At 39.0% G+C, this 26,224-nt stretch overlaps 1 protein-coding gene across 1 annotated transcript in view; it reads left to right on the top strand.

Moving 5' to 3' along the window:
- LOC150084539 (trypsin-1-like) overlaps nucleotides 1-23,954 on the top strand; it is a 101,998-nt gene extending 78,044 nt beyond the window's left edge. The window contains exons 5-7 of the mRNA XM_090376279.1: nucleotides 4,577-4,878; nucleotides 10,971-11,119; nucleotides 23,799-23,954. Of these exons, the coding sequence (XP_090232405.1) occupies nucleotides 4,577-4,878; nucleotides 10,971-11,119; nucleotides 23,799-23,954 (607 nt within the window). The remainder of the gene's footprint in view (nucleotides 1-4,576; nucleotides 4,879-10,970; nucleotides 11,120-23,798) is intronic.
- The last annotated feature ends 2,270 nt before the right edge of the window (nucleotides 23,955-26,224 follow it).

Genomic DNA, 26,224 nt, shown 5'->3' with positions numbered 1-26,224 from the left:
CGGGGGGGGGGGGGAATACATGATCGGTTTCAGTTCACTGCTGGGTCATCGATGTTTGCCACTGGGGGCCTGTTAATCCTTCGTCTGCGCTTAAAGACTTCAGCTGAGTAGGTTTACAGTGCAGGGAAGTTGCTAGGGTTCTGTAGGAAGAGCTCTAGATGCTCGCCAGAGATCTGTGTACAGCTGACAAGGTTGTGTCACAGACCACCTCAATAGGCAAATAATACCAGATTATCTCAGCAACAACGAAGTAACGCTAAGCACCATGCACACAGCCACTTACTGCGCCGCTATAGCAGCCACCAAGGTAGACAGAAGAGAAACCAGAGCCCAACAGAACACAAAATACAAAGACAAGGAACCACCAGCCTGGGAAAGAAGACTACAGCAGAAGATAGAAGAAATAAGAGCGAAGATAGGCCAACTGACCCGGTACCGCTGGGGTAATAGAAGTAAGAAGCTGATCAGAAAAGTGAAGGCCATCTTCAAGAAAGACAACATCCACAGCAAACACGAGACCTATAATATAGGATCGAAGAATACCTTGACACTCTCAACCAGAAACCTTTGGCACTCGGCAATAAGGGAGAATCATAGAGAGAATGCCTAGTGTAAAACATACAACCGGATATTTGATGAAAAGTAGAATGCCTTATACGGGAACAGATTCCACCACATCCAACCAGAAGGTACCCGAGGAGTTCTGGGGAAACCTGTGGAGCAGTGAAGTTAGCCATAACGGCCATGCCCCCCTTGATAGATCTAAACAGGAAGAAAACCAAGAACGTACAAGAGATGACAGGATGCGAGATTCGGGAGGAAGAAATACAACAGTCGATCAGGAATTCCCACAACTGGCAAACTCTAGGAATGGATAACATCCACAACTACTGGTACAAGAGGTTCGGCTCACACTCTGGCACATAGCAGAGCAGTTTACCCAGATAATAAGGCACCTGACACAATCCCAGAGTCTCACTGAAGGAATAACCTTCCTGAAAGCTAAGGACAGAGGCACCACAAATCTGGCAAAGTACAGACCAATCACCTGACTCCCAACAATGTACAAGACGTTGACTAGCTGCATTACGAAGAACATCATGACCGAGCAACAAGAGGGATGTAAGCAGATGAGCAAAGGATGCAAGTAGCAATTGACCATTGATGCTGCAATTTTGGAGCAAGGCCTACAAGAAGCACCACAACCTGTACACGGCCTACATCGACTACCGCAAAGCCTTTGACTCTGTGCCCCATAGCTGGCTGATAGAGGCATTGAAGAGCTACAGAATCAGCCTGACACTAACACATTTCCTAGAAGCAACCATGGTGAAATGGAGGATCCATGAAGGTCGATAACATCACGACCAGACTGATCCCCATCAGAAGAGGAATCTTCCAGGGAGATGCCCTGAGCCCATTATGATTCTGTCTAGCACTCGATCGATTGTCCACCATGGTCAATAACAGCAAGTGTGACTATACCCTAAAAGAAGGGAAGAAGAACCTGTACATCCTCTCTCACTTGATGTACATATGATGACCTCAAACTCTATGCAGCAAATGGGAATCAACTCCAACAGCTACTGCGGATCACTGAAGAATTCAGCACTGACATTAGAATGCAATTTGACCTAGACAAATGCAAGACCAATGGATTGCATCAAGGATATCCATTCGGTCGAAACTATCAGCTGAAGACCGGTGAAGAGATTGATGCTATGATGGAGAGACATACAAATATTTCGGTATGATGCAGGCCCACCAGTTAGATGCAAGGAAATCAAGGCCTGCTCCTCACAGAGAAATACCAACAGAGACTGAGAAGCCTGTAAAAATCAGAGCTGAATGGCAGGAACATGGTCACAGCCATAAACACTTATGCAGGCCCAGTACTAACGTACTTCTTTGGGATCATATATTGGACCAACACCGAGCCGGAGGAGATTATGAGATCAACCAGGTTAATGATGATCAAGAGGCGCTAACACCACCCAAAGTCGGCCATCGAGAGACCGACCATAGCCCGTAAAAAAAGAGGTAGTGGATTGACTGACTTCATTGAACAAGAGAAGGCAATTGTTGGATTACTTCCAGGAGAACACAACACCAATCTACCAAGCCACAAGAAAGATAAACAAAGGGCACACAACCCCAACAAGGGGACCACACTCACACAGACAGAAAGATGGGCGAAGAAAACACTCCGTGGTAGACACTACAGTGACTTCCATTAAGAATACATAGATAAGACGGCTTCCAACGTTTGGCACACAAACGGAAAGTTCTTCCCGAGATCGAAGGATTCATTCTCGCCATGCCATTCAAAACCAGGTGATCAACACCAGCAACTACAAAAACTGAAATTATAATATTAGGGCAACCTGTAAATTTCTTACATATATCCATATATATGTATTATGTCTGTAAATTGCATGCGTTCTGTGGTCGATTTGCCTGTTTTGCTGGACGAAAAAACCGCAGTTTTGGGGAAAAAAAATCCTTGCTATCTACGCCTGAGAACGACTAACTCCGCCACCACGTGAAAAAAGCCCATTAAAGTTCTCCGCGTCATCGACAGGATTTGAACCCGGGCCTTTTCCACTCGGTGTGGGGAGGACGGTAACGATACCACTGTTCTACACACGCAGACAACCAGGAACTACAGGAAATACATCAAGGACCCGGAGTAACAGATGACACTTGTCGATGATGCCACTTGGCCCCAGAAACAATCCAGGACATTACCGCAGGATACAGGGTAATTACCCGGACGAAGTATACTCACAGACAAGACCAAGTGGCGAGGATAATACATCAGAAGCTAGCGCAAAAATACCAACTGATCAAAGTTTACCATATTGCAATTACGCTCCTCAGGCTGTACTAGAAACCTCTACTCACCATCCCTAACAACAGATCAGACCTAACCCTTATCGACAAGAAGAAAATGGCTCCCTACCTCATCGACATAGCCGTACCCAACACCGGCAACCTCCAGAAAACACACAAGGAAAAGATCAGGTGGTACACAGACCTAAGATGAGAAGTCAAAGAAATGTAGCATATGGAACAAGTAACGATCCTCCTAATCACTGTGTCAACCGTGGGCACGGTGCCAAAGAGCCTCCATAAGAACTTAGCATCAATAGCACCCCCCCCCCCCAGAGACCAATTACTAAAAAGTAGACCTGATTGAGGTTTTGAATCCTTGTCACAGTATTTTAGAGCTAATTAAGGCTTTCAATCCTCCACTCACAGTTTCCGAATGAAACAATTTGCAGAAGTCCTTCTTGGTAAGGGCACTCTTGTATCCTTGACTAATCTTGTTGCTCGTCTCTGCACCTGTTCCAGCATGCGTCCTGTTATAACCATTGCCTGAACGATTACTTCTTTGTCGTGCTGGCAAAATAATTACACTGGAATATAGTAAATAGCTTTAATATAATAATAATAATAAATATATTGATATATTAATAATAGTAATAAATAAATTAAATGTGCCTATCTGAATTTAAGCAATAGTAATAAGCATATAAGTGTTTGTGCAATGCATCAGTTCTCTACGTAGTAAATCACCGAAGTTGATGAAATGGCATCATTTTCATTAAACATCTCATATTGCGAACATATTCACAACGAATTTCTTGTCATTGTACTGCTTCGAATAAGTAACGCATCCTCATTAGAGAAGGGTATTATTACTTATATATTATTGCCACCACCCAGACGGCTGTTTCAGGGCTGTTTGTCCCTTCATCTGTGGATGGCTAGACCCGGGGCTATAACGACTGACAACCGGAAGTCAGTAAGGCAGTCTTGTCGTGACTAGGCTAACTGTTGTTTGTTCATCCTAAGATTTCAGGTTGTGTCTGTTGTTCAGAGATTCCAATTTCCCAATACCCTTGTGTGAAGTCTGATGAAGAACACTCATGATAACACGCATCACAGTCGTATAATATTTTGCTGGTGCTATCGAGGCAGTGTTAGTTGAGTCGGAAAAAGCAGGCTACTGCACGTAGCCTGCTTTTCCAGGCTACTGCACGTAGTCTGGAAAAGCAAGGTTTTGGGGATTTCAAGGCCCCGTAAGTCATCATGGGACAAGTAAATGCATGGACTATTAGGGTAACTTAAGAGTAAGAACAGATGCATGCGTACCTGCATGTACACCAGTGTTAGGAGCATTGTAAATAAATTTGATGAATTTGAAGTGCTGGTCAGATCATCAAATGCAGACATTGTGGGGGATATCAGAGACGTGGTTTCATTCAGATACAAGAGATGCCGATCAAGTTGAGTATCCGAATATATTTGTGAAGTCAAATGTGGACAGCTATCTCACCTTTGTAACGGGGCTTATTATTAGCTTCAGTGATTTTCTACCATAATCGAAAAACAGTGCTTGTATTCTGGTAATTGTTTTAACCAAAGGAAAGTCGCGGAGAATTATCTTATAATATTTCCCTGTTCAGTAAGTACTATTTTGAATCTCATGCACAGCATTGTAGATTGTTACCAAGAATATATTACTAATGTCCAAAATAACGCATATCTTTTCTTTTGTTTTCGAATGCAGTTACACATTTGAAGCAGCCACTCGTTACTCACCTGAAATGTTCACAGCTCGATTTGGAGAGTATGATTTAAGTAAACCAGAGAATCACAGTGTCGTTGATATACAAGTGGAGAAGATTATTGTGCACCCTCAGTTCTTCAAACCCGTCGTATTCAGCAACGACATCGCTTTGCTTAAAGTGAAGAAAGACATTGTTTTCGGTGATTATATTCGGCCTGTGTGCCTACCTTCTTTATCACTGAACGTGACTGGGAGGAATGCTACCGTAGTCGGCTGGGGTCGACTACATGAAACTGAATCAGGTAAGTTAAAAATATAAATGTATTAATTATCCTTTATGTAACGTAACGTAACTTCGAATATTCAAGTAGTAATTTCTAATTTCATAAGAAATTAGAAAATTCTTTTACTACCTTATTTTACTTAGGTACTACTTAATAAATGGAACGGTTAGGCCCTAACAGTTCCGTTTATTAAATAGTTAGGTCCAAACAACTTAATAAGTATATACGCTTATGTCCTAACAATTTAGTAGTCGTTTGAAAAAATAATACACATAAAAATTGAAAGAAAAAATAATATTTTTATTTCATTCTTAAATAACCACAATTGCTTACCAATGGGATGTGTACGCCTGTTGGGCACTACACAACTTTTCAAACCTTGGAACCACATTGGACACCGCTACCCTCATTTCCTGTTCCATATTGATTTTCGCGTGGTTTGTTTGTTATTTGGTTTTTAGGAGCATTAGCAACTAAGGCCATATTGCTCCGGGATATGCGGTGGTCATTCCCTGACCTTTCCGCATCCTCCGTATTTGGTGGTGACGTGCTCGAACCCCGGTCTAATCAAGAAGCGTGTACTACGCACTGCTGCTCCTTCCCACCTGGCTACGGAGGCGGCACGTTTTTTGCGTGGTACTTGCATTTTATCACAGCAACCGCCGAAAGCCCATCTTCGCAAATATGCTAAGTCGCAAATGGAATTAGGATTCTCTGAGCTTTAGCACTTAGCAGCGGATATTTATCTTTTGTTGATATCCAAAACTCAGCTAGTTCCATGCTGCCAAATTTTTTTTTTTTTTTTAAAGTCTTGTCACAAGACAGCTCAATAAGATTTTCTTCTTCTGCAGAGGTAAATTCAGATGGGGCCTCAGCCTTGAATGGGTATTGAATCCATGCAAACTTATCCATATCTTCTGTAAAGTATTTTTCAAGCCAGTTGCTGAGTTGTGTTAGGTGCTCTTCAAAAACATATTTTAAGTTCGTGGGTCAAATAAACATCATTGGATGTAACAAACTGCTGCAACATGGGGAAATAGTCTTTGCAACCATCTTCATTTAATTTTCTTCTCTATAGTAGTAACTTTTTTTCTGAAGGCTGAAACCTTCTCTGCGAGTTTCAGAATGTGCGCGTTGCTACCCTGCAGCGAGAGATTCAACGCATTCAGTTTTTCGAAGAGATCGCACAGGTATGATAATTTTGACAAAAAATAAGTATCCAAGAAGTTTTTTGCACACTCGTGTTCTTCTTCGAGATAAGAGTAGAGTTTCTGTCGTAATTCGAACACACGGGAGAGCCATGACGAGCTAAAGTAATAGTACAACAAAGATGTGTGCTCAGATCCTGTATCCTCACACAGTTTTTTTTTTTTTAAAACCTTGCCTTCTGTGGCCGAGGTTTTATAAAGTTCACCACTTTCAACACACTTTCCATGACTAGGTTCAGTGGAGGACTCAGTTGCTTTGACGCAAGAGCTTCCCTGTGGATTATGCAGTGGATCCACAGTGCATCAACAGCTTTGCTTCGTATGAGTGCCTGCAGTCCTCTGTAACAGCCAGACATAGAGCGACCACCATCGGTACAGACGCAAACACACAGTTTAGTCCAGTCTAAGTTGTTTTCACACATAAAAGTGCCAACGAGCAAGTCTTGTGCCCTTTATACCTGCAGTGATACTTTTCTTCCACAATTTTGTCACTATCTACGAACCGTGGGTAGCAAATCAAATGAGCATCCTTGTTACCGGCCTTCGCTCAACTAGCTGTAATCCAAATTCCTTCCCTTTCATGTTTTTTAAATTAGCTGTTTGTTGAGGTCTTCGGTCATGTGTTGGATTCTACAACTGATAGTATTGTTGTATAAAGGTACCTTTGAAAGTAATCTTTCCGCAGATTCACCAACCATAATAATATATCCACTGCAGCCGGTAAAATCAGTTCTGCGATGATGTGAGGCTTTTTACACTTCGCGACTATATGCCACCTTGTAGGATACTAGCAATGTATTGCTTGGTATTGGTGCTTTTTTGTTCTTTCAATTCCTTTAACTTTCTGCTAAAATAATCACGGGATTTTACTTACTACCCATGTTAGGATGGTTAGTCTCTAAGTGGCATTTTAGTTTACTTGGAAGCATGCCCTCTAGAGCCAAAACTTTCAGCCATAGTGCACACTGCGGACGCTCTTCATGATTTTCATCTACCGAAGTAAAACCAAAGTCTAGATAAGTATCTTCCAATTTCCGTTTCTTCACAACTTTGCCTTTGGTCTGTAGTTCGTCATCCTTTTCTTCACTCCCATACTTCTTATTAATGTTCAAAAATCTTTCCATTTTTATGCACGAGGACTAAAAATCAACAAAATAATTCACTGAATTTCGCTACACCTCGCAGACACTTGATGAAAACACCCTTCAGTTATTTAAATTACTGAAGGACCCGGAGAGTCGACAGGTATATACAAAATCTAAGAAACGAGAAAGTACGAGAAGTTACTGCCGTAGCGGAAAGTACAAGTAAACAAAAACATATCTCAAACATTGGAGAACGTCATCGAAAGGAATGTAGCGCGATCTAATGTTGAAACTGTGAACTTGAACTACCTCGAGCTAGTAGTTCCCGCGATGTCCGACAGATGTCGAGTATCGCTGTGCTTTCCTCGAAAATTTAAAATATCCCGCGGTGCCCCTATGAGTTCGCTGTGGCGGACCGGGACACCGCGGCGCATAGTTTGGGAACCACTGGTATATACCGATTCTAACGCCTTTGCAACTTCTGGAAGCATTCCTTGGTTTCTTTTGAATTATAATTTCCTCAGTCATTGCAAAGCCGTGACCATTCAAGGGGTTTAAGCTTGGAAAAAAATAAAAAAATAAAATATATATATATATGCCGGATTAAGGCACGGGCTAGCACAGCCCTTGCCCGGTGCGCCATTCTTTAAGGGGAGCCAAGTTTTACAAATCATGAAAAAATATATATATCCTTAGTAAAGGGGGGACGCCCAAAAATCTTTCTGCCCGGGGCATAAAAATACCTTGGTCCGGCACTGTATATAATAAAAAAAATAAAATAAAATTACAGGAAGCTGAATCCAATGAATGTGGCGAATGGGGAACAGTAATGAAGTGCGTCGAAATTCTTAAATGGAAAGCTGAATGTGCAGAGCTTTGTCATGATACTTGCGCCAATTCCCTGAAGCCCACCACTTTTACAGCCCCCCCCACCTCTCTCTCTCTCTCTGATAATAGCATTGCGCAATCGGTAAAACCGTTTTGTAGTGTTCCTGGTTCACTGGTTGACTATGCGGGACAAATTCATAATGAGCAATGCCTATGAGTAAAAAATAAGATAAGCATAATTTTCACGTTGGACCGAGATTGTCTTGCTTTTTTGGGGCCTTGGAGAAGACGGAATTTTCCATCAGTCTTTGTTTCTAGTCATAGCCACACACCCACGATTCGCCACTAGTAATGTTTGAAAGAAGCAGCACGTTGGTGATAATCTTGACATGTGAGAACTCCGCGCTGTGTGCAATCGTCAATGTGGATTGGAGGTACAAATGTCGCATTCCCAAATCTTGTGTTAAAATGGGCTCACATGGTTCACAAGAAATATCAGTTTTAATACCAAATTCGTGAATAGTTAAACAGTGGCCAGAGCGAAGATGATACTCACTCTAGCTATATTAGTTTGAAATTACCGCAAACAAGTTTCTCTGTCGTTTGATGTCTAGTATTTTAAAATAACTTATTGTATTTAATGGAAACATTTTCGAGACAACAGTAGTCTCGCCGTGCTGATTGTAGGAGGAGTTATTGGTCGAGTTGGCGTCTCCTTTCTCTTATGGGTTGAGAGAAGTAACTGAGGGCATATTTATAAGACCTGCAGTGAGTTTTGTAAAGCCAGCATGGTATTAGATGCTTTCCATAGAGTAATGTCTAAGTTGGTTGGTATACATAATTGCTTTTACTTGTAAAGGAAATTGTTAACCTGCGAGGGAGGATACCAGATGTATAAGGTGGAATGTGCAGGAGTGCACCTCTCGTATGTACTGCATCATAAGGTTTGAATTATGGACGCCAACCAGCTCCTGCTTTATTGCCTACATGGTGCAATTCTCTTGATCTTCAAGGCTGTTATGGAAAGAGAAACACCAATTACCACGAAAGAAATGCAAGAAATTATATTACTATTAGGGTTATGCTTTGCAAGGTGCGATTGTACTACCTGTGTACCGAGAAGATACCCTTACATTAAAAATAAAATCATCAAAATAAGAAAAAGACAGAGCAACGCTCACAATTAGCAATGCAAACGTAAGACTTCCCGCACGAGAAGAATGCTTCCTCACACCTACCAAAGCATGAGCTCCGCTTTATAAAAAAGAAATCGAATTAAATGAGGATAGAGAAATCACAAGAGGATAGAGAAGTCACCATCTGTCCAAGCACCATCTTTCAAAATGCCGATCTCAGGCGAGGGTAGCATGTTTTTTCTCCCGGAAACTTGGGTTTTTCGTCCTGAAAACAGCAAATGACAAATCCACCACACATGCAATTTATAGACATATTTACGGTGCAAATAGCCGAGTGTTGAGGAGCAGGGTTCCTAAAACCCTACAACACACGCTGTTTGAGTAGACTGGGGTTCAAGCCCCTCACTGCTAAATACGGTCGATTTGCCAACCCGCACTGGACCAGCGTGGTAGATTATGGTCCATTCCCTCAATATGAATCGTTGAGGAGGCTTCCATCCTGAAGTGGGTGATAATGGTTGCAGTTTACCTTTTTACCTTTTATGTCCTAAGTCTGGTTAGGCAAATGTTCAAAACGTTGGTGATGTGGTTGTGGATCTGCCCCTTACAACTGTATAGAGATAGAGAAGGCCTGTGTTCAAACCAGTTCTGTATCAGTGGGACTTAAATGAACTTCTCAAATATTTTCTGTAGTTTGCAACTTCTTGCTTTGGATGTTTTTGCGTTAGGAAGTCTTTGGATTCTTTTGGATTCTTCAAGAGCATCTAAAGGAGAAGGCAGACGTGTCTGCTGTCCTAGGCACGGACGTTGTGGGAGGGTCTGGAACTGGAATTCGCTCCCCCCATAAGTGGGCTGATCGTTGAGGCTGTTTGTTTCAGGGCCCTTACTAGTTCTCGATGCCCCTGAATATTGGCTTTACATAGTAATTCTTCCATATTGGTAATCAGATAGCTGAGAATGAGCTAGGAAAAAAAAAAAAAAAAATAGAATGCATTAACATTTACACACACACTTCTACCTTCTTCTATAAAGGTAGAAGTGTGTGTGTAAAACATAAAAATGTTGCAGACTTTTATGAAGAATGGGAAGCTGTTAGACCTACGGTAGTTTTATTTGAAGTGAATTTATCCGCATGAATCAGGAGTTATTTTCACATTAACCAGACAGTTTCGGAAAAGGGAACTTTTGGGGATTCCAGTCCAGAGTGAGATATTTTTGTTGAGATCTTTGTTATGACCCTTGCTCATTGGTGGAAAATTATTTTCGTTCATTTGAAACTATCTGTTTTGTCTCTTGTATATTCTTTCTGTTTTTCGGATATTATCTGTTTTGCTCTTTCGTAATTTCTTCACTTTCTTCAAAATCTCTTAAGGCCTGTTTTGGAGTCACTGAACTTTACGAGGCTAACTTTTTCTCCTCATCATTAATCTCCCCTTCCACTCTGCTTAGGTTTTTTTTTTTTAGATAGATCTTCATTTCTGTTCCAAAAAATCTTCAAAAATTCAAATCCCGTGTTAATGCATTCTATTTTTTTTTTTTTTTTCCTAGCTCATTCTCAGCTATCTGATTACCAATTATCTGTGGTACCCACAGAACGTCAACTTTACTGATGAAAAGTTGTTCTTTTGTTCTAATGACTGCATTTTCATCACCAGTCTAATTTTTATTATTATAAAACCCAAATTATATTTAATTTTAACACGGGATTCAAAATTCAAAGTTTCAAATTTTTCTTGATCCATTCATGGGGAAAAAAAAGAAATTTTCTCCTTCATCTCATGTTTACTTTTAAGACAAGTACACAAAATGTTTGCTATAATGCACTAAGTTAACTGAAACTGTTTCCTTTATAGGTAATTCGGATCGTCTGCAGAAATTAAATGTTCCGGTGATGGAGACGTATCAATGCCAACGCTTGTTCGACGAAGCTAAGGAAAAAGCATTTCTGCAAAATAACCAAATATGCGCAGGCTTCCGAGAGGGTAAAAAAGATTCCTGTCAAGTAAGTATTGCTGGAACAAATACTTCACATAAAGTGCATTCAGAAAGTTCTCTGAAATATATTATATATATATATATAACGTGGAGATAAGAGAGCGCGAAACGTCATGTTGGATAAATATTTTTCTGAAAGTAGTATACAAGTTCTGACACGTCTCAGTTGACGGTGGTTGGCAGTCGCAATCCATATTCAAGTAACTGGAGGCGCATCATATTCTGTTTTTTGTGCTTGGTAACGTTAAAATGCTGGTGATTGAAGAGTACCAACATCAAATTTTTTGAGCCGGCAAAATTTTCCTCTGAAATGTACGTTACAACAATCGTATGGTCAGGATTCGCGGTGTACGAAAGACATTAGTATCTCTGATTCTTTTTTTTTTTTTTTTTTTTTTCCCTCATCTCTCTGCTGCACAGCATATTTTCAAACTAAGTCGTTATGAGTGGGGACTTTGCCTACTATTTCATCTGCAGTATGGATTTTGATGTTATTCTTTCACTTTTTATTTGTGAAAGTCAGTTGAGCCGACTTAGAGTGATTGTTGCTAGATGTCTTTCTAGTTGTGCTGCGACCCTGTATGCCGCTAGTAGGCAAAATAAAAATTTTTCCGCCCTAATTGTTGAATGCTGCTAAACGTTAACCAATCAGAAAACAATGTAGAAAAAAAAAAAGAAAAAAGTGCCCTCTTTTGAACTGGCGCCCGTAGGCGACGCCTACCATCGGCTGCCCTACTAGTTGTGTTTTCTGATTGGCAAGTTGATTAATGACTGGTACTTCATTATGGTCAATTGACGTTATGTCATCCGCATAAGAAAGTCCAATTTGGCTGCAACGAAGGGTTCAAGTGCTGCAGCGAAGAAAAAGGGAGAGAGTATGCCCCTTTCACTACCCCTCTGGAGACCAGGTATCTGTAATGAAAGTTTTGATGAGTAACTTGCAAGCGTCTAGGTTGAAAAACTACTTTCATAACTTGTAGTGTATTACCTGCAATACTGAAATATTATTCCAATATATACTCTCAGTAATCACTAAATTGTGACCACCCTAATACGATGTTGGGCCACCGTTCGCACGGATAGCATCCGCTATATGCCTAGGCATTGATTCCACTAGTTGTCTCAAGCAATGCAGACAGGCTGCGAGAGCAGGTCATGGGGTTTTGTCAATGATATACAGGAATTTTGCTTGCAGGGAAAAGGAGGTGATTGTCCCTTTGTATAAGGCAATGGCACGCTTTGAGTACTGCGTACAGGTCTGAAGGCCTCATTTTAGGAAGGATGTAGATTTGCTTGAGCGTGTACAGAGAAGGGCAACAAGATTGGTGAGGGGAATGAAGGGATCCTCTTACCAAGAGAGGCTTAAGTTCTGAAAATTGCAGCGGCTGGAGACTAGGCACCTGCGAGGTGATCTGATTGAGGTGTATAAGGCCTTCAATGGGTTTAGCACGCTGAATTCTGATGGGATTGTTCCAGTTGTTCAGATTACGAACCTAAGGGGGCATAAATTCAAATTGAGGAAAGACAGCTGTAGAATAAATGTGCGGAAATTTTCCTTTAGCCGGCGGGTGGTTAATTGCTAGAACAAACTTCCATCTGTCGTTGTGGAAGTAGATAGGTTAAATAAATTTATGGATGAACTGGACAAACATTTAGAGGGAATGGTTGTGTGAATTTTTTTTTTTTTTTTTTTTTGGCTGATGCTACATAAGCTCATATGCTTGCTCTCTTGCATCACATGCCACGATTACTATTACTATGTGGACCACACTACATCCCGATTCAACTTGTACTTTGTTAGTTCTGCATTCCATCACAGAGTACATACAGCGCAGATGTGGGAAACCACCGGTGGCGCCTGGCCCTAAATACTGTCACTATGCCACCACATCTCGATTCAACTTGTACTTTTTTTTGTCTCCTTGGCAAAGGCACTAAGGCCTCAAATCTGTCTGGCTATTTTTTATTATTATTTAAGAACAAATATCATCTTTGTAGAATAAATCAAAATCTCCACCTCTCCTGGAGCCTTTCGCGTTTACAAGGTTCCAGGACTATTGAATCCAAACATGTAATGGATGGATTGGGCAGTAATTTCTAGCTGGAACCCTTCAAGGAGCCATGTTTCCTTAATGCAAATTAAATCAAACTCATCTAAGTAGAAGAAAGACTAATTTGCCAAGTTTGTTAACAAGGCTTCGGACATTTTGTGTAAATGTCCTGAGTTGTAAACAATATACGCGGTGTGGCAGTAAAGTTCCTGGACTGGTGCCGTAAAAAGAACACAGAGTCAGGAGCTCAAAAATGGTTTTATTTTTATTCAAAGTAATCACCACCTGATTGTATGCACCTATGACACCATTCAAAAAGTTTCTGAAAAGAGTCAGCGTAGGCATCCAAAGAGATGATGATCAGTTCGGCAATTACGTTTTTCTTTAGATCCTCAATATCCTGAAATTTCTTTCCTTTGAGGGCAATTTTCACCTTGGAAAGAGGAAGAATTCTGATGGTGCTAGATGATCGCGTAGAGTGGATGTTGATCTGTACAATGCCATGTTTAGTCAGAAATGTCTTCACAGCAAGTGCGGAATGGGCTGCTTCTATCGAGAGATTAGACACCTGCGAGATCTGATTGTAATATTTAAGGCCTTGAATGGAGTGATTAAGTCAGTGCTGATGACATCCTTCCTCTTGCTCATACTACATATGTGAGGGGGTCTTGGATTCAAATTGAGGAAGGATGGTTGCAGGATAGCTGTTGCGAAAGTTTTCCCTCAGCCAGCGGCGGGTCATTGAAGAACTAGACAAATTATTGGAAGGGATGGACAGCTGACGTGGGATTTTTTTGTTATATATATTTTTTGGCTAATGTTTTATAAGCTTGCTTTCTTGCATCACTGCGACTACTAATACTAATTTCCGGAACTTTTGCAGCTCTGTCCTCATTTCGAGTTGACAGACATCCACTTTTTGGGTCATCGCGAATGTACTTACGTCTGCTTTAATCCGCTTATATCATTCAAACACACTGATACGACCAAACGTTTCATTACCATATACAGTTTTTAACATTCCATACATTTCTGTTACAAATTTTCCCAGTTTAAAGCAAAATTTGATATATTCGTTTGTTGATCCATTGCAAAATCGTGACACGGAATGTTACCGCTATTAACAAAACTGGTTGTTACTTGCAACCTGTGTTATCCTACTGGATAATCTCTGTACTACCATCTGTTGAAGGAAGTTTGAACTATAGAGTACCACTTCCGTTTATTTTCAAACTCATCGAACATGATCGCAACAGCAACAGCCCAAGAATACGATACGGTACAATATCCTATTAATATTATTATTATCACTATATTGTAGCAGTCCGAATACTTTTTTGAGCACCCTCGTAAAGTAAGGATCCTTTTGTTGTAGCAGTTATAAAAGTGCAGTGGGCTCTGTTCTTTTTGTAGCTGGATTCAGTTTGATCTCACATTGTGTTCACTCGCATCCGCATAAGTTATCGCAGCAAGCCGTAAATACATTTATATAAAATTTGTTTTTCTATGTTTGAAATAAATTTGTTTATTTACAGTTGTGTTTTTCTAAAGATGCTTTATATATATTGTATATAGTGAATATATTTTCTTTCGGAAATTCGAGTTTTGCGTCCAGCAAACAGGCAGATCAACACAGACTAAAATACGTGCGATTTGCAGAGAAAATACTGACATCCTATAGTGCCTTGGTGATTAACACATCCCTCACACGAACTGAGATAGGACATCTCCATATTAAACGATAGAGGCTATAAAAATATAGGAATTCAACGATGTCGAAATGAATGATGAAAAGCTAGGATTTAACATTGAAATAAACATTATGATATTTAAATATCCTTAAATATTATATCGCTTATTACATTATAATTTTTATTAGTAGTACTTTCCCTTAATTAATCTTCTACAGCATTTGTTTGTGCAGTTAGATATTCGTCGATTTGTTTGAGTCACCCTGACCTTAGGCAAGATATATTTCTTTATATTTGATAATCGATGTAAGCTATCGATTCTGTGCACCAGGTATTCTGTATTATAAATTTCAGTCTTTTGGAGTTTCTTTCCCTTTATTGACCTGATTGGAATGGCTGTTGCATATTCGGTCGGGCAGTGCAGTTATCGAAGGAGGAGTTGCTTTTAAAAACCAAAGGGACACTCCCATTTGGGAAATATGAACAATACCGCCATACATGTATCAGGAATTGCTATAAGAGAACTGCCTTCGCGCTAGCAGTAAGCTAATCAAAAAAATACAGTAGACGGGTCGAGGTACTGAGCTTAACGATTTACAGCGGGGAGTCAGCGGCATCCTGTGCCACTGACTCCCCGTTGCTCGGTGTCCTGTGATGCCGTGTTAGCAAATAATCGGTTCGTATTATTCCAGCAAAACTGGAATGTTTTGCTGGTGTGTAACCCTAGATCAGCGATGGTGTTTTTCCGACCTGCATGCGAATAATAAAATAAAACTATTTTCGCGTGCCACAGAAAATAAAAACTGACTAAAATTAGTAAATAGTTTCTTTTGTTATTATAAAAAAGGTAAAAATATTTACCTTAAAAATGCATGCAATTATCTAATGAGAACTTTATTGTTGTATAATTCTGTACATAAGGACATATATGGCTGATGGACCATAAAATAAATTTGTTTTCAAGTAAAAAAAAAAAAAAAACTAACTTTTTTATAATACAAATTATGGGTGGCCGCGTGCCCATATAATTTCCTGCGCTTGCCGTTGGAAACCAGCAGCATGTGTTGCTATTGGTTTCCATCCCTGCTGTACTTCAATGGATGACAATCACCAAATGTTAAGCCGTGGTACTATAGACTGCAGAAATTGACGGAAATAAATCGAAGATACACTCTGAAGAGTGATCCGTCAAGACTCCTTGAATACGATCGACCACAGGTTCAGGTAGGCCACAGGAAACAAGGACGATACGTATGGAACTGTACAGCATCGGATTTTAGGGAAGAACTGCAGCACGCAAACCAAAAAATATTACAAACATTACAGCAGGCAAACCAAAATGCATTGCAAACATTACAGAACACAATACACAGTATCGACCTGCCTAGTGTGCAAATCATCGTAATTAATTCCTGGGACATTGGAGAGTTGTTTCACGGAGTGGCAAATCATGGTATACTGTTTCCCCATCTAATGGCCATGTATGGTCCGACGAATGTTCGTAGGACATTATTTATCAGAGTGAGTTTTCCCAACTGTGATGTTTTGTGGAGGTGCTGTCACCGCCTGAGGTTGTTTCTTGTGGTTGGGGCTTGGACTATTGTCGCGATTCTTGGAACAACAAATGAATGCCTTGCGGTACACTGACGTGGACAATTCTGTAATGAGGAGGGACGCTTTTCTATTTCAGCATAATACTGCAATGTCACCGCACAGCCTACAATGACTTGGTTTGGAGACATGGGCGTGCAAAAGCGTCAGCCTGCCCATTGCACCGATCGTAACTCCATTCAAAATCTTTGAGATGAAGCAGAACGTCGGCTTCTCGCCAGGCCAACACGCCTGCAAGCAGTAGCTAAATTAACCGCTGTGTTGAAGGAGGAATGGACCGAAGTACCGCATTCTTGTTATCAAATATTGTTTCGAAGTCTACTGAGAATATGAGGCTGAAGATGGGCCGATATACCCTCTTAAATATTATTAAATAAAGTTTCTTTGAAACGTGCATTTGTTCAGTTACTTTTGGAAATATAGTGTATTTGGCATATCAGAATGATCGATTTACAGTAATTGGACTGTATTTCTATCGCAATGTCCCATTTAGCAAAATGAGGTATCCAATGTAAGTTTATCTTAATAACAATTTCTAGTATAATAGTTTGATTCGTTAAAACTAAAGAGAAATTGAAGTAAGGCCCAGTCGAAGAAATGGTGATTGTCGCTGAAGCACTCCCACAGGAAGTGTTCTTCCTGCGTGATCAATTCCATCTGTGCATGTGTATCAATCTCTTCGGGTAGTGCGTTTACGGTAAGCTTAAAGGAGAGCTATTATGAGAAGAAGCAATCATTTTAATGTGAAAGAGTTTCCTTTTTGCAGTAATCGTTATGTTCTCAAAGTAATGTCAAAGATTTCGTGATGTGTTCGATAATCAGAATGACATCGACCATCGTTTGCTCTTAAACTAATGAGGGACATTCTTTCTTATCACTTCTGCAGAATGATAAGAATTCTTGCGAAATACAATACGGCAAGAAACAGCATGTCTTTTCTCAAATTAGGATAATGTTTTTTTTCTTCCCTCCCTCCCACTTGAAGTGCTGCGTTACATCCGGTTATCCTCCCTCCTTCCTGCTACTGCAGGGCGCACTGCGGAGCAAACCGAACAACGCAGATATTTTGTCTGCAGCTGTATATAGCGCTTGGAAATTAGAAGAGCTATCTAGGAGAGCGGATGAGTTAAAAACAAACACAGTCATATTACAAACAGCAGCAAATTAAGTTTTCACGCTACTTTGTGAAAGGGAATCAAAGGGATAAGAATCTTACCCTTTGATTCCCTTTCCCCAGCCGAAGTTGAGAAATAGAATAAACCATTGTTTATTCCGCTCCCGTGGAAATGTATGTACTTAGTAGCAATAAAGATAATTTATTTATAATAAATTTTGGATATTCATATTCTATGAATATGAATATCCGAATATGAATATTCGATTCCTAAAATCATATTCTATGATTTTAGGCTGCGGTTCTGGACAGGCCCGTCGCGATCAGTTTGTAGATCGAGTATTATCGCACAAAGGCGCCTAATTGAAATAAATAAAAATTTATATATTATTCTAGTTTTTGTTCGTGCTGTTCTGTAAACATCACTAAAATGTCACCAGTCCGTTACATTATATCTAAAATTTGTTTTCAGCTTAAATTATAAGAGACAGAATGATAAACTTTCTGATAAAAGACTTTTTTTGTTGTAAAGTTTCTGAACATAGTTGTAGTTTGTTAATTGTTCATTGATCATTATGGAATATATTAAAATAACTGTCTACAACTATTTATTATTCCTTTGAGGGGGAGTCCGCCCGCCAATAAGACTTTGCATTAACTCCCTCATAGGCATGCGGCATTCCGTTCCTGGAGTTAAAAAAAAAAGGGGGGGGGGAAACCCAGTGCTAACTGGTGACCTTAGTATAAGGTGGCCATTTTTTTCTTGGGGTTTCCGGGGACACGGGACTTTTTTTTTTAAGGGCCCCTCCCCTGGTAAAGGATGAGTCCTTTGATGGGCTATATAAACGCCCTCGGTGGGATCTCAACCCATTATGCCGCGGACCGGCACTGACTGCCAGAGAACGGTTACTCCTCCAAGTACTGACCACGTTCGGCGGTGCTTAACCCCAGCAATCAGAGAGGTGCACTCTGACACGAGCAGCCATCGCGCGGCCTGATGTGGGACCTAGAATAATACTCATCCTATAGTAATAATTTAATTTAAATAATAATATTTGAAACATTTATTTCAACATTTGAAAACCCGTTTTACATAAATGTTTGCATTGCACTAATTAACTGCTGTATATTTGTCCGTAGAATGAATTTTTTTCAATATAGCAGGGTTTGCTGATATTTTCATACTAAAGGCCTCACACGATAAACCCATGTTTATTTTAACAGTTATGATAGCTCGCATTGTTTCCACTTTCAGCTGTGATTTTTCATCGCTCTAAATGTAGTTCATGCAAGAAAACGCTCTTTCAACAAAAGCGTTGCTTTCAGGGAGGCACATCACAAGACTAATAACTTTCTTCATTTTAGCATGCGGCACATTATTTTCTTTCATATGAAGAAGAGCTTTGCACCATTTCTTAGCAAGGACCGTAGAATTGATCCATTCGTTGTCTCTTCACGATAAATATGTTCGCAAGTAAGTAAATTCATCAAAAAGCTCGTCGCGATTGTATTTGACATTATGACGACAATAGAAAATTTTCTCTCAGAGGAACCTGATTCAGAAGAAAGCAGCTTAAATCTGATAAATCTTCATTGTTTTTGTTCCAAGCTTTTAAATAAGATAAAGCCGTATCATAAAATTCTTTTGATGTTTCAAATTAAGATTCCATTTTCATTCATTTTGCCATCATCCACCAAATCTATTGTTTCTTTACCATGTGTGGAATAAAATTTTCATCTCGTCTTGTGTCCAGTTTTGACCATAGATTTTTTACAACTAATGCCGATTCCGTAGCGCACTTATCATTGCCTTCAAGCATCTTGATTGTATCATGAAAAAGAGAAGCTTGAGAATGAGCAAAGCTAATCCACAGTTCTGTGTCACTTCTATGTAGTAGGTGGTAGATGACTCTCATCAACCGGTGCAATACCACCACTTTGCTTATTGGAGGCTTGAAGTGGTGAAACCCATGTTTAGTCTCTAGAGCAAAGTTTCCGGCATCCCCCCCCCCATACTTCTCTTTCAACCCATGCACGGTACTAAGTACTATAGGTTTTGATACCTTTCGTGTTTGGGGTTTTCATAAAAAAAAAAAAAAAAAATCAAAACTTTTGGACATTGGTTTTCTGACGTAAAAAAGGACTTCAGTGCCGGGTAAAGTTTAAGTATCCTTTCTAAGGCTGAAGTAACGACAACCACCTCACATTAGCATAATCCAATATTTGTTTGTATTTCTGTCCAACAAAATCAAAAAAATCTTTTAAGCATTCTACGCGAACCGTGTTATATGGAAATCAACAAATACAGTATTTTCATAACAAGTACTTCAGTATCAATGGGCATTGAATCAAAATCTGCCTTAGCACAGTTATGTACAATGTGTGCATTACAGCCAAGACCAATTATGTTTCTGTTTAATTGGGTTTTAAGTTTAGCTATAACATTTTCTTTGCCTCTTCTTAGTAAACCTCCAAAGTTTGTGTTCGTGTTATCGGCCGAAAGTCCGATACCTTATTATCGAACTCATAAGATGCTGTTATAATGTCAGCTGTTTCACCTGATATTTCAACAAAAGTTAAGACGGAAATATTTCAACAAAAGTTAAGTCAAAAATTATTGATCGCAGCATGCATGTTGTATCCATCAAAATAGCGTACAGTAATTGGTAGTAACTTTTAAGTATTTGTGATTCGAAGTACCGCAAGAAAAAGTGACAAAACCAGCGTTTTTAAGTTCATTTTTCATTTCTTCCAGCGACCAAGGGTAAAATGCATTTTTTTCAATTGCCTCGCACTTTGTTCCTGAGCATGAAAACTTTTCGTCTGAAAATTTCTTTTATAAACTCATTGTGCAGTCCATTCTTCGAAAACTTTCATTGTGTCGAATGGCATGATAGGCGTAAGTACCTTCATGAATAGTTAATCGTATTCAGATTTTGATGGCTCAAGTTTGCCATAATAGTTACTAATACTTCCAGACTGAGATTTTGCTTCCAATGCAATTTTGTGCTTTTGTGTTTTCGTGGTCTGTTATGGAAGATTTTCCATCACTGGCTATAGAAAATGTCGAATTGCACGCAGTGCACTGTACTGAAGTGCTTTCATTGTTAACTACATGAATAAATGAAAATTGGGCTTGTAATGATTCGCTGAAGTGAGCCTTTCGCTTTTTTGAATTCATAATTCTAAAATAATAAGTATGTAATTAATTTAAAATTTAAACATACAGAGCAACTTACGGTTTTAATCTTGTATAACTTTCTTATTTAATAACACAGTAAACACACGTAGTAAATAGAAAGACAATTGTTCAACGCTAATACTCCTACGAGAAACCTGTCATCAAACCACTTTGATGTCTCGTTCATCACTGATCACAGCCCAGGGCCAAATGTTCCAGTTGAAACCTCTGGGATTCCCAGTACGGTTTCACTGTTGCCAGATTAGCAGAATTTTAATAGTTTTAATTTTAATAGCAAAATCGTGGCTCCGGTCTCATATTCATTATTTTATAACTTTAAGGAATGCCGAAAAACAGTTGTAATGAAGTTATAAACTCCTTTTAGATGCTTTTACAAATATGTCAGGCGGCTGTTATTTTTCAGTAACTCTACTCCAAGTGGACTGCTTTTCATAAAATTTTACATTTCAGTCAGCTAGAAATATTTATCCAGTCTTTCCAACTTTCGACAAACTCAGATTAGTAGAAATGCGACAATTTTTTATTATTTTTTTTTTTTTTTCATAAAATTTTGAGCTATGAAAACTGCCCTACCAAAAGTCATGGGATGCTTTGTTGATAACTTGTAGTTATCAAATCAAATAAATATTATTTTATTAGCTACTCATCAAAAGAGAAATTATATTGTCGAGGAAGCGTGATCCACGCTGTTCGGCACATGGCAAGTGGGACTTACATCGAAACTAATATTACCAAGAATAAATAACACTAATTATAAGCATTTCAAAATTTTACAATTTATAGATTACATATACAGCTCATGGATAAATCTTAATTTAAATTTAAATATCACACCAAACATTTGTTCAAAATAACAGCAAGAAGATGAAAAAAGAAAGGGCAAGCAAATTTTAATATACGAATCTTGTCAGTCCATACAGTCAGTGGAAGACTGTTAATGGCTGTCTTGACCATTTCATAATTAATAAGTACCGTATTGAGGAGATATTAAGGTGGGAAGAGAGATTTTGTTGCCAAGCTGAAGGAGAATTATATTTATTATGTTCAAAACTACAGGTAAAAATCAAACCAAGCTTTTAGATTCTCAGGTGGTAATGATTGGGGGTTTTAGAGCTCAGTCTTTTTGATAGTCCTCCGCAGCCAGGAGCGGGAGTGCAGTAGCACACGCTCTTTGAGTCGACCGGGGTTCAAGTCCCTGACTGCTAAATACTGTCGATCTGCCAACCCGCACTGGACCAGCGTGGCAGATTATGGTCCATTTCCCTCTGCATGAATTGTTCAGGAGGCTTCCATCCTGCAGTGGGTTGATGATGGTTGCAGTTTACCTTTTTCTTTTTATTTTACCCTTTTGCCGTAGGAGAGTTTTGAATTAAGAAAATTAAAAATTTTAGCTTTTTTTAACCTCACAAAACATGCTTTTGATTGACAATATTCATGACATGTTGGAGAGTTGAAAGTTTTTTTTTTTTTTTTTTCTTAAGAATTTAGGCCTGACGTTGCCGAGTGGTCAGGAGCGCGAATGCAGTAGCACACGCTCTTTGAGTGGACCGGGGTTCAAGTCCGTAACTGCTAAATACGATGAACGTTTGTATTGCTTGATTTATTGTAAACTCCACTGACCTGGTGGTCGTGCCGGAGTATAAACAACAACATTTAAATATTTGTTATCACTTGAAGGAGGCTTTAGAAGTGTTTTTCACAATAAATGATGGCTACACTGATAATAGTTGTTACTAATTCAACAGGAGCGAAGGAAAGCAGATTCCAGGGGGAAAAAGTCAGAATAAGTCTAGAGCCAAGACAATATCTATAAATTTAGGAGAGAAAAAAGCCTCTTGCTGTGTAAAAAGCCTCTTACTTTTCTTTCGAATACTGAAACATAATATAATGGGAGAGTGATCAGAGAAGGTACTAACTGTATTTACCAACTGTATAAAATTTTAAGGTTAGTGGACAGATGGTGTAGGGTTTGATTATGTTTAGTGGGAAAGGTGATAATCTGAGATAGGTTAAGTGCCTTGAATTGATATCACTGAATTTGCGCTGCTCTTTTAACGAGAGGCAAAGGAAGATTAAAGATTCCATAATCAAGTATAGGAAGTTTTAAGCTCCAGGAAGAATTCACGTTATGAATTCATTATATATACTTCAAGAAAGAAAACTTTCTACATCCTAGTGTGAATCTCTTTCTCCATAAATTGAATTTATGGCCTTAGATCCGGAATCTATAACAGCGAAGTTTCGCTTTCATTCATTTTAGTATCCCCCTCTCAGTGCCTTGTAGACAGGTCTTTTCTAAGGTGGTAGGTTTCCATTCTCTGTAGCCCACTCATCCGAAATCTTCCTCATTCGGGTGCACTTTTACAGATCTCACGAGACATGTTGTCCAAGTTTGTACCCTTTCAGAAAGCTATATGTCTTTTTGATATTAAAGCAAATGTTCGATAAATCATTGATAGGACACCAAGGCCTTCCTTGCTGCCTCTTTCTGCTCAAAAAACTTGATATCTACCGTATCATAATTCACAGATCCCTTTCTTCTTCTACTGTTTCTAATTCAACTTCCAACATATTTTGAGGTTGCTATTTCCCAAATGCAAGCCCTTGCATTTTGCTGCATTAAAACGTAACTTCCACTTTTCTAACCATCCGTGAAGCCTATCCAAATCATCTTGAAGGAGCGCGGTTTAGCGCTGATCATTAACTAGTCTTCCAATCCACATCAACAAATTTTGACATCACGCCCTCTGTCCTTTCATCGATATCATATATAATAATCAGAAACAATAGTGCTCCCAGAACAGATCCCTGGAGGGGAGGAAATTCTTAGTACAGTACGTTGTTACTTCATGCATGAAGTAAGTCTTATCTGACCTGTGAAAATCTTTGCTTTCCTCTATCTTCAATAGTCAGTGCTGTCGTGATATGCATAGAAATTATATTTAGGAAAGCGTGAAATGACCCCTAAATTTATATGGACATGCATTTTATTTTTATTTCTTATTTTGCTCTTCCAGGGTGACTCTGGAGGTCCGCTGCTGTACAAAGTAAATGGACGCTCTATAATTGTAGGAGTTGTGTCGTCTGGAGTCGGTTGTGGGAGAAGATTTCTGCCTGGACTCTATGCTCGCGTTTCAGATTTTATTCCGTGGATACTAGAAACAGTGCAGTAGAAAGCAGTATTCCACGCTGTGAAATGCTGGCCTTAAACGAAATGAAAAGAAAGTCGTGTGTGTGTGTGTGTGTGTGTGTGTGTGTGTGTGTGTGTGTGTGTGTGTGTGTGTGTGTGTGTGCACGCGTGTCATTTCATCTGTCATATTATACACCACTATATTATAGTAGTGTATAACTGCATGATCAATATGTGCTGGAAAAGTAATTTAGTGTCTGTACTGTATAACGGCTAGTCGCGTTCTTTCGACTAAACCTAATTTTTTTTGTAACAAGTGTTCTTAAAATGCAGAATGCTTGAGTTAAGAAAGCACACATCTGAAGCGTGTAGTCGTGCAGGAGGTCTATATATGCTGCACCAAAGAATTTTTTAAGTGCAAATTATCACTCAGATGTGGTCTCAGATAAACGCTAAAGGGATTTTTCTCACCACCTATGTTCAAAATAATGTTTTTTTTTTTTTTTTTTTTTAGTTCCACGTGATGTTATAGCCTAATGATATCCAGAAACACTGCTTTAGCGGCCCCCCAAGAAAATCCAGGGAACCCCTTGATCACACATTATATTGCTAGATTTTTTTCTCCTATGAACTAGACTGTTCTGGACTGAAACAATCATGCGTCTTACTTTTAACTAGACTCCCGTGGTTTAGGTTAACAGATTTAGTCACGAAACTGTGATCTTACTGAAGCAGTTATCTGAGCGAAATATTATCATTATTATTATTGCTTTTATATTATTTCTCCCTGATTGGGGGTTCCACCTCATGACGGGTATTGCTACCAAGTACACAGGGCGGTTGTTCGAGGAACTCTCTGACTATCCTACAGGTGTTCAGGATTGCGACTGGAGGCCATATTGTGCATTAATGCACCATATGGCCTCCAGTGTTGCACCATTGCTGTCGAGGTAATGCGGTATTATGTGCCGATTGAGGTGTTCTGTGACTCTCCACAAGGTCCTATTCGGCCTCTGCTTCGGTATCACGTGTCTTTGTGGGGTTCATTCCTTCGAATTCTGTTAGGGCCTTCTTCCCTAATAATAATAATAATAACCATATGGTGCAAGGCAGCCTGAGGCTTTTTCTGCACCAGCCAAAAAAAAAAAAAATTCTGAGTTACCCTGAGAGAGAGAGAACAAGAGTTAGAAGTAGAAGGGAATCACCAAGAAAGAGAAGAATGATAATATCCAGATCAAATCCCTGGGTGTGCCATGCCCATACTCACCAGATGTGATCCCCTTAAAGTAACATTAACTTTTCTCTCCTCTTCTATATATATATATATATATATAATTATTACTGTAAGAGTGATAATTGTACCTTATGATAAAACTTTAGCATAAAAGTAATAAGCAGGCCATTAGGCAAAAAGAAATAAGCGGGTGATTAGGCAAAAAGAACCCCTAAAGGCAAAGATAGCCTGTGCTAATTTACTTCGCTATACCCTAGAAATAAACATATAATTAGCACTAAAACAAATAATATAAAATAGAATAAAATAAAATAATGATTAAGGCTAATTATTGATAATAGGATACCTTGAATGGCACTTTTTCAAGGGCTAGTATCATTCAATATATCCAATTAATAATTAACAAGGCTATCTGTTTCTGTTTGTTATCTGCCTGTTTAATTAGGTCCAAATTATACACCATATGGCAGGCTATATTTAAATTTAACATCAAACAGGCAAGATAACATCTAGCCCAACAGATAGCTTTGAAACAAATAATACAAAAATAATACAGAAAATGTATACTAACAATTTACCATAATTATCAATTGATTTGTGGTGTATTTATTATATACATGTGCAAAAGAAAGCTTATGCTGAAATAAGGGGAAGTGATAAGAATAATTCTTTTGCACATGTATATATAATAAATACACCACAACTCAATTGATAATTATAGTTGGTATACAATTTCCGTATTATTTTTGTATTATTTGTCTCAAAGCTATCTGTCTGGCTAGCTATTATCTTGCTTGTTTGCTGTTAAATTTAAATTAAAGTATAGATTGCCATATGGTGTATAATTTTGACCTAGTTAAACAGGCAGATAACAAACAGAAACAGATAGCCTTGCTAAATATTGAATGGTGCTAGCCCTCGAAAAAGTGCCATTCATGGTATACTATTATCAATAATTAGCCTCATAATCATTATTTTATTTTATTCTATTTTATATTCTTTATTTTTTTTTGCTAATTATGTGTTTATTTCTAGGGTATAGCGAAGTAAAGGCACAGGCTATCTTTTCTTTAGGGGTT

The sequence above is a fragment of the Mastigoproctus giganteus genome, chromosome 6, assembly GCF_048544385.1.
Source record: "Mastigoproctus giganteus isolate SK-2022 chromosome 6, ASM4854438v1, whole genome shotgun sequence".
In the NCBI taxonomy this organism is placed as follows: Eukaryota; Metazoa; Arthropoda; class Arachnida; order Uropygi; family Thelyphonidae; genus Mastigoproctus; species Mastigoproctus giganteus.
This window is presented reverse-complemented; position numbering and strand designations above follow the sequence as displayed.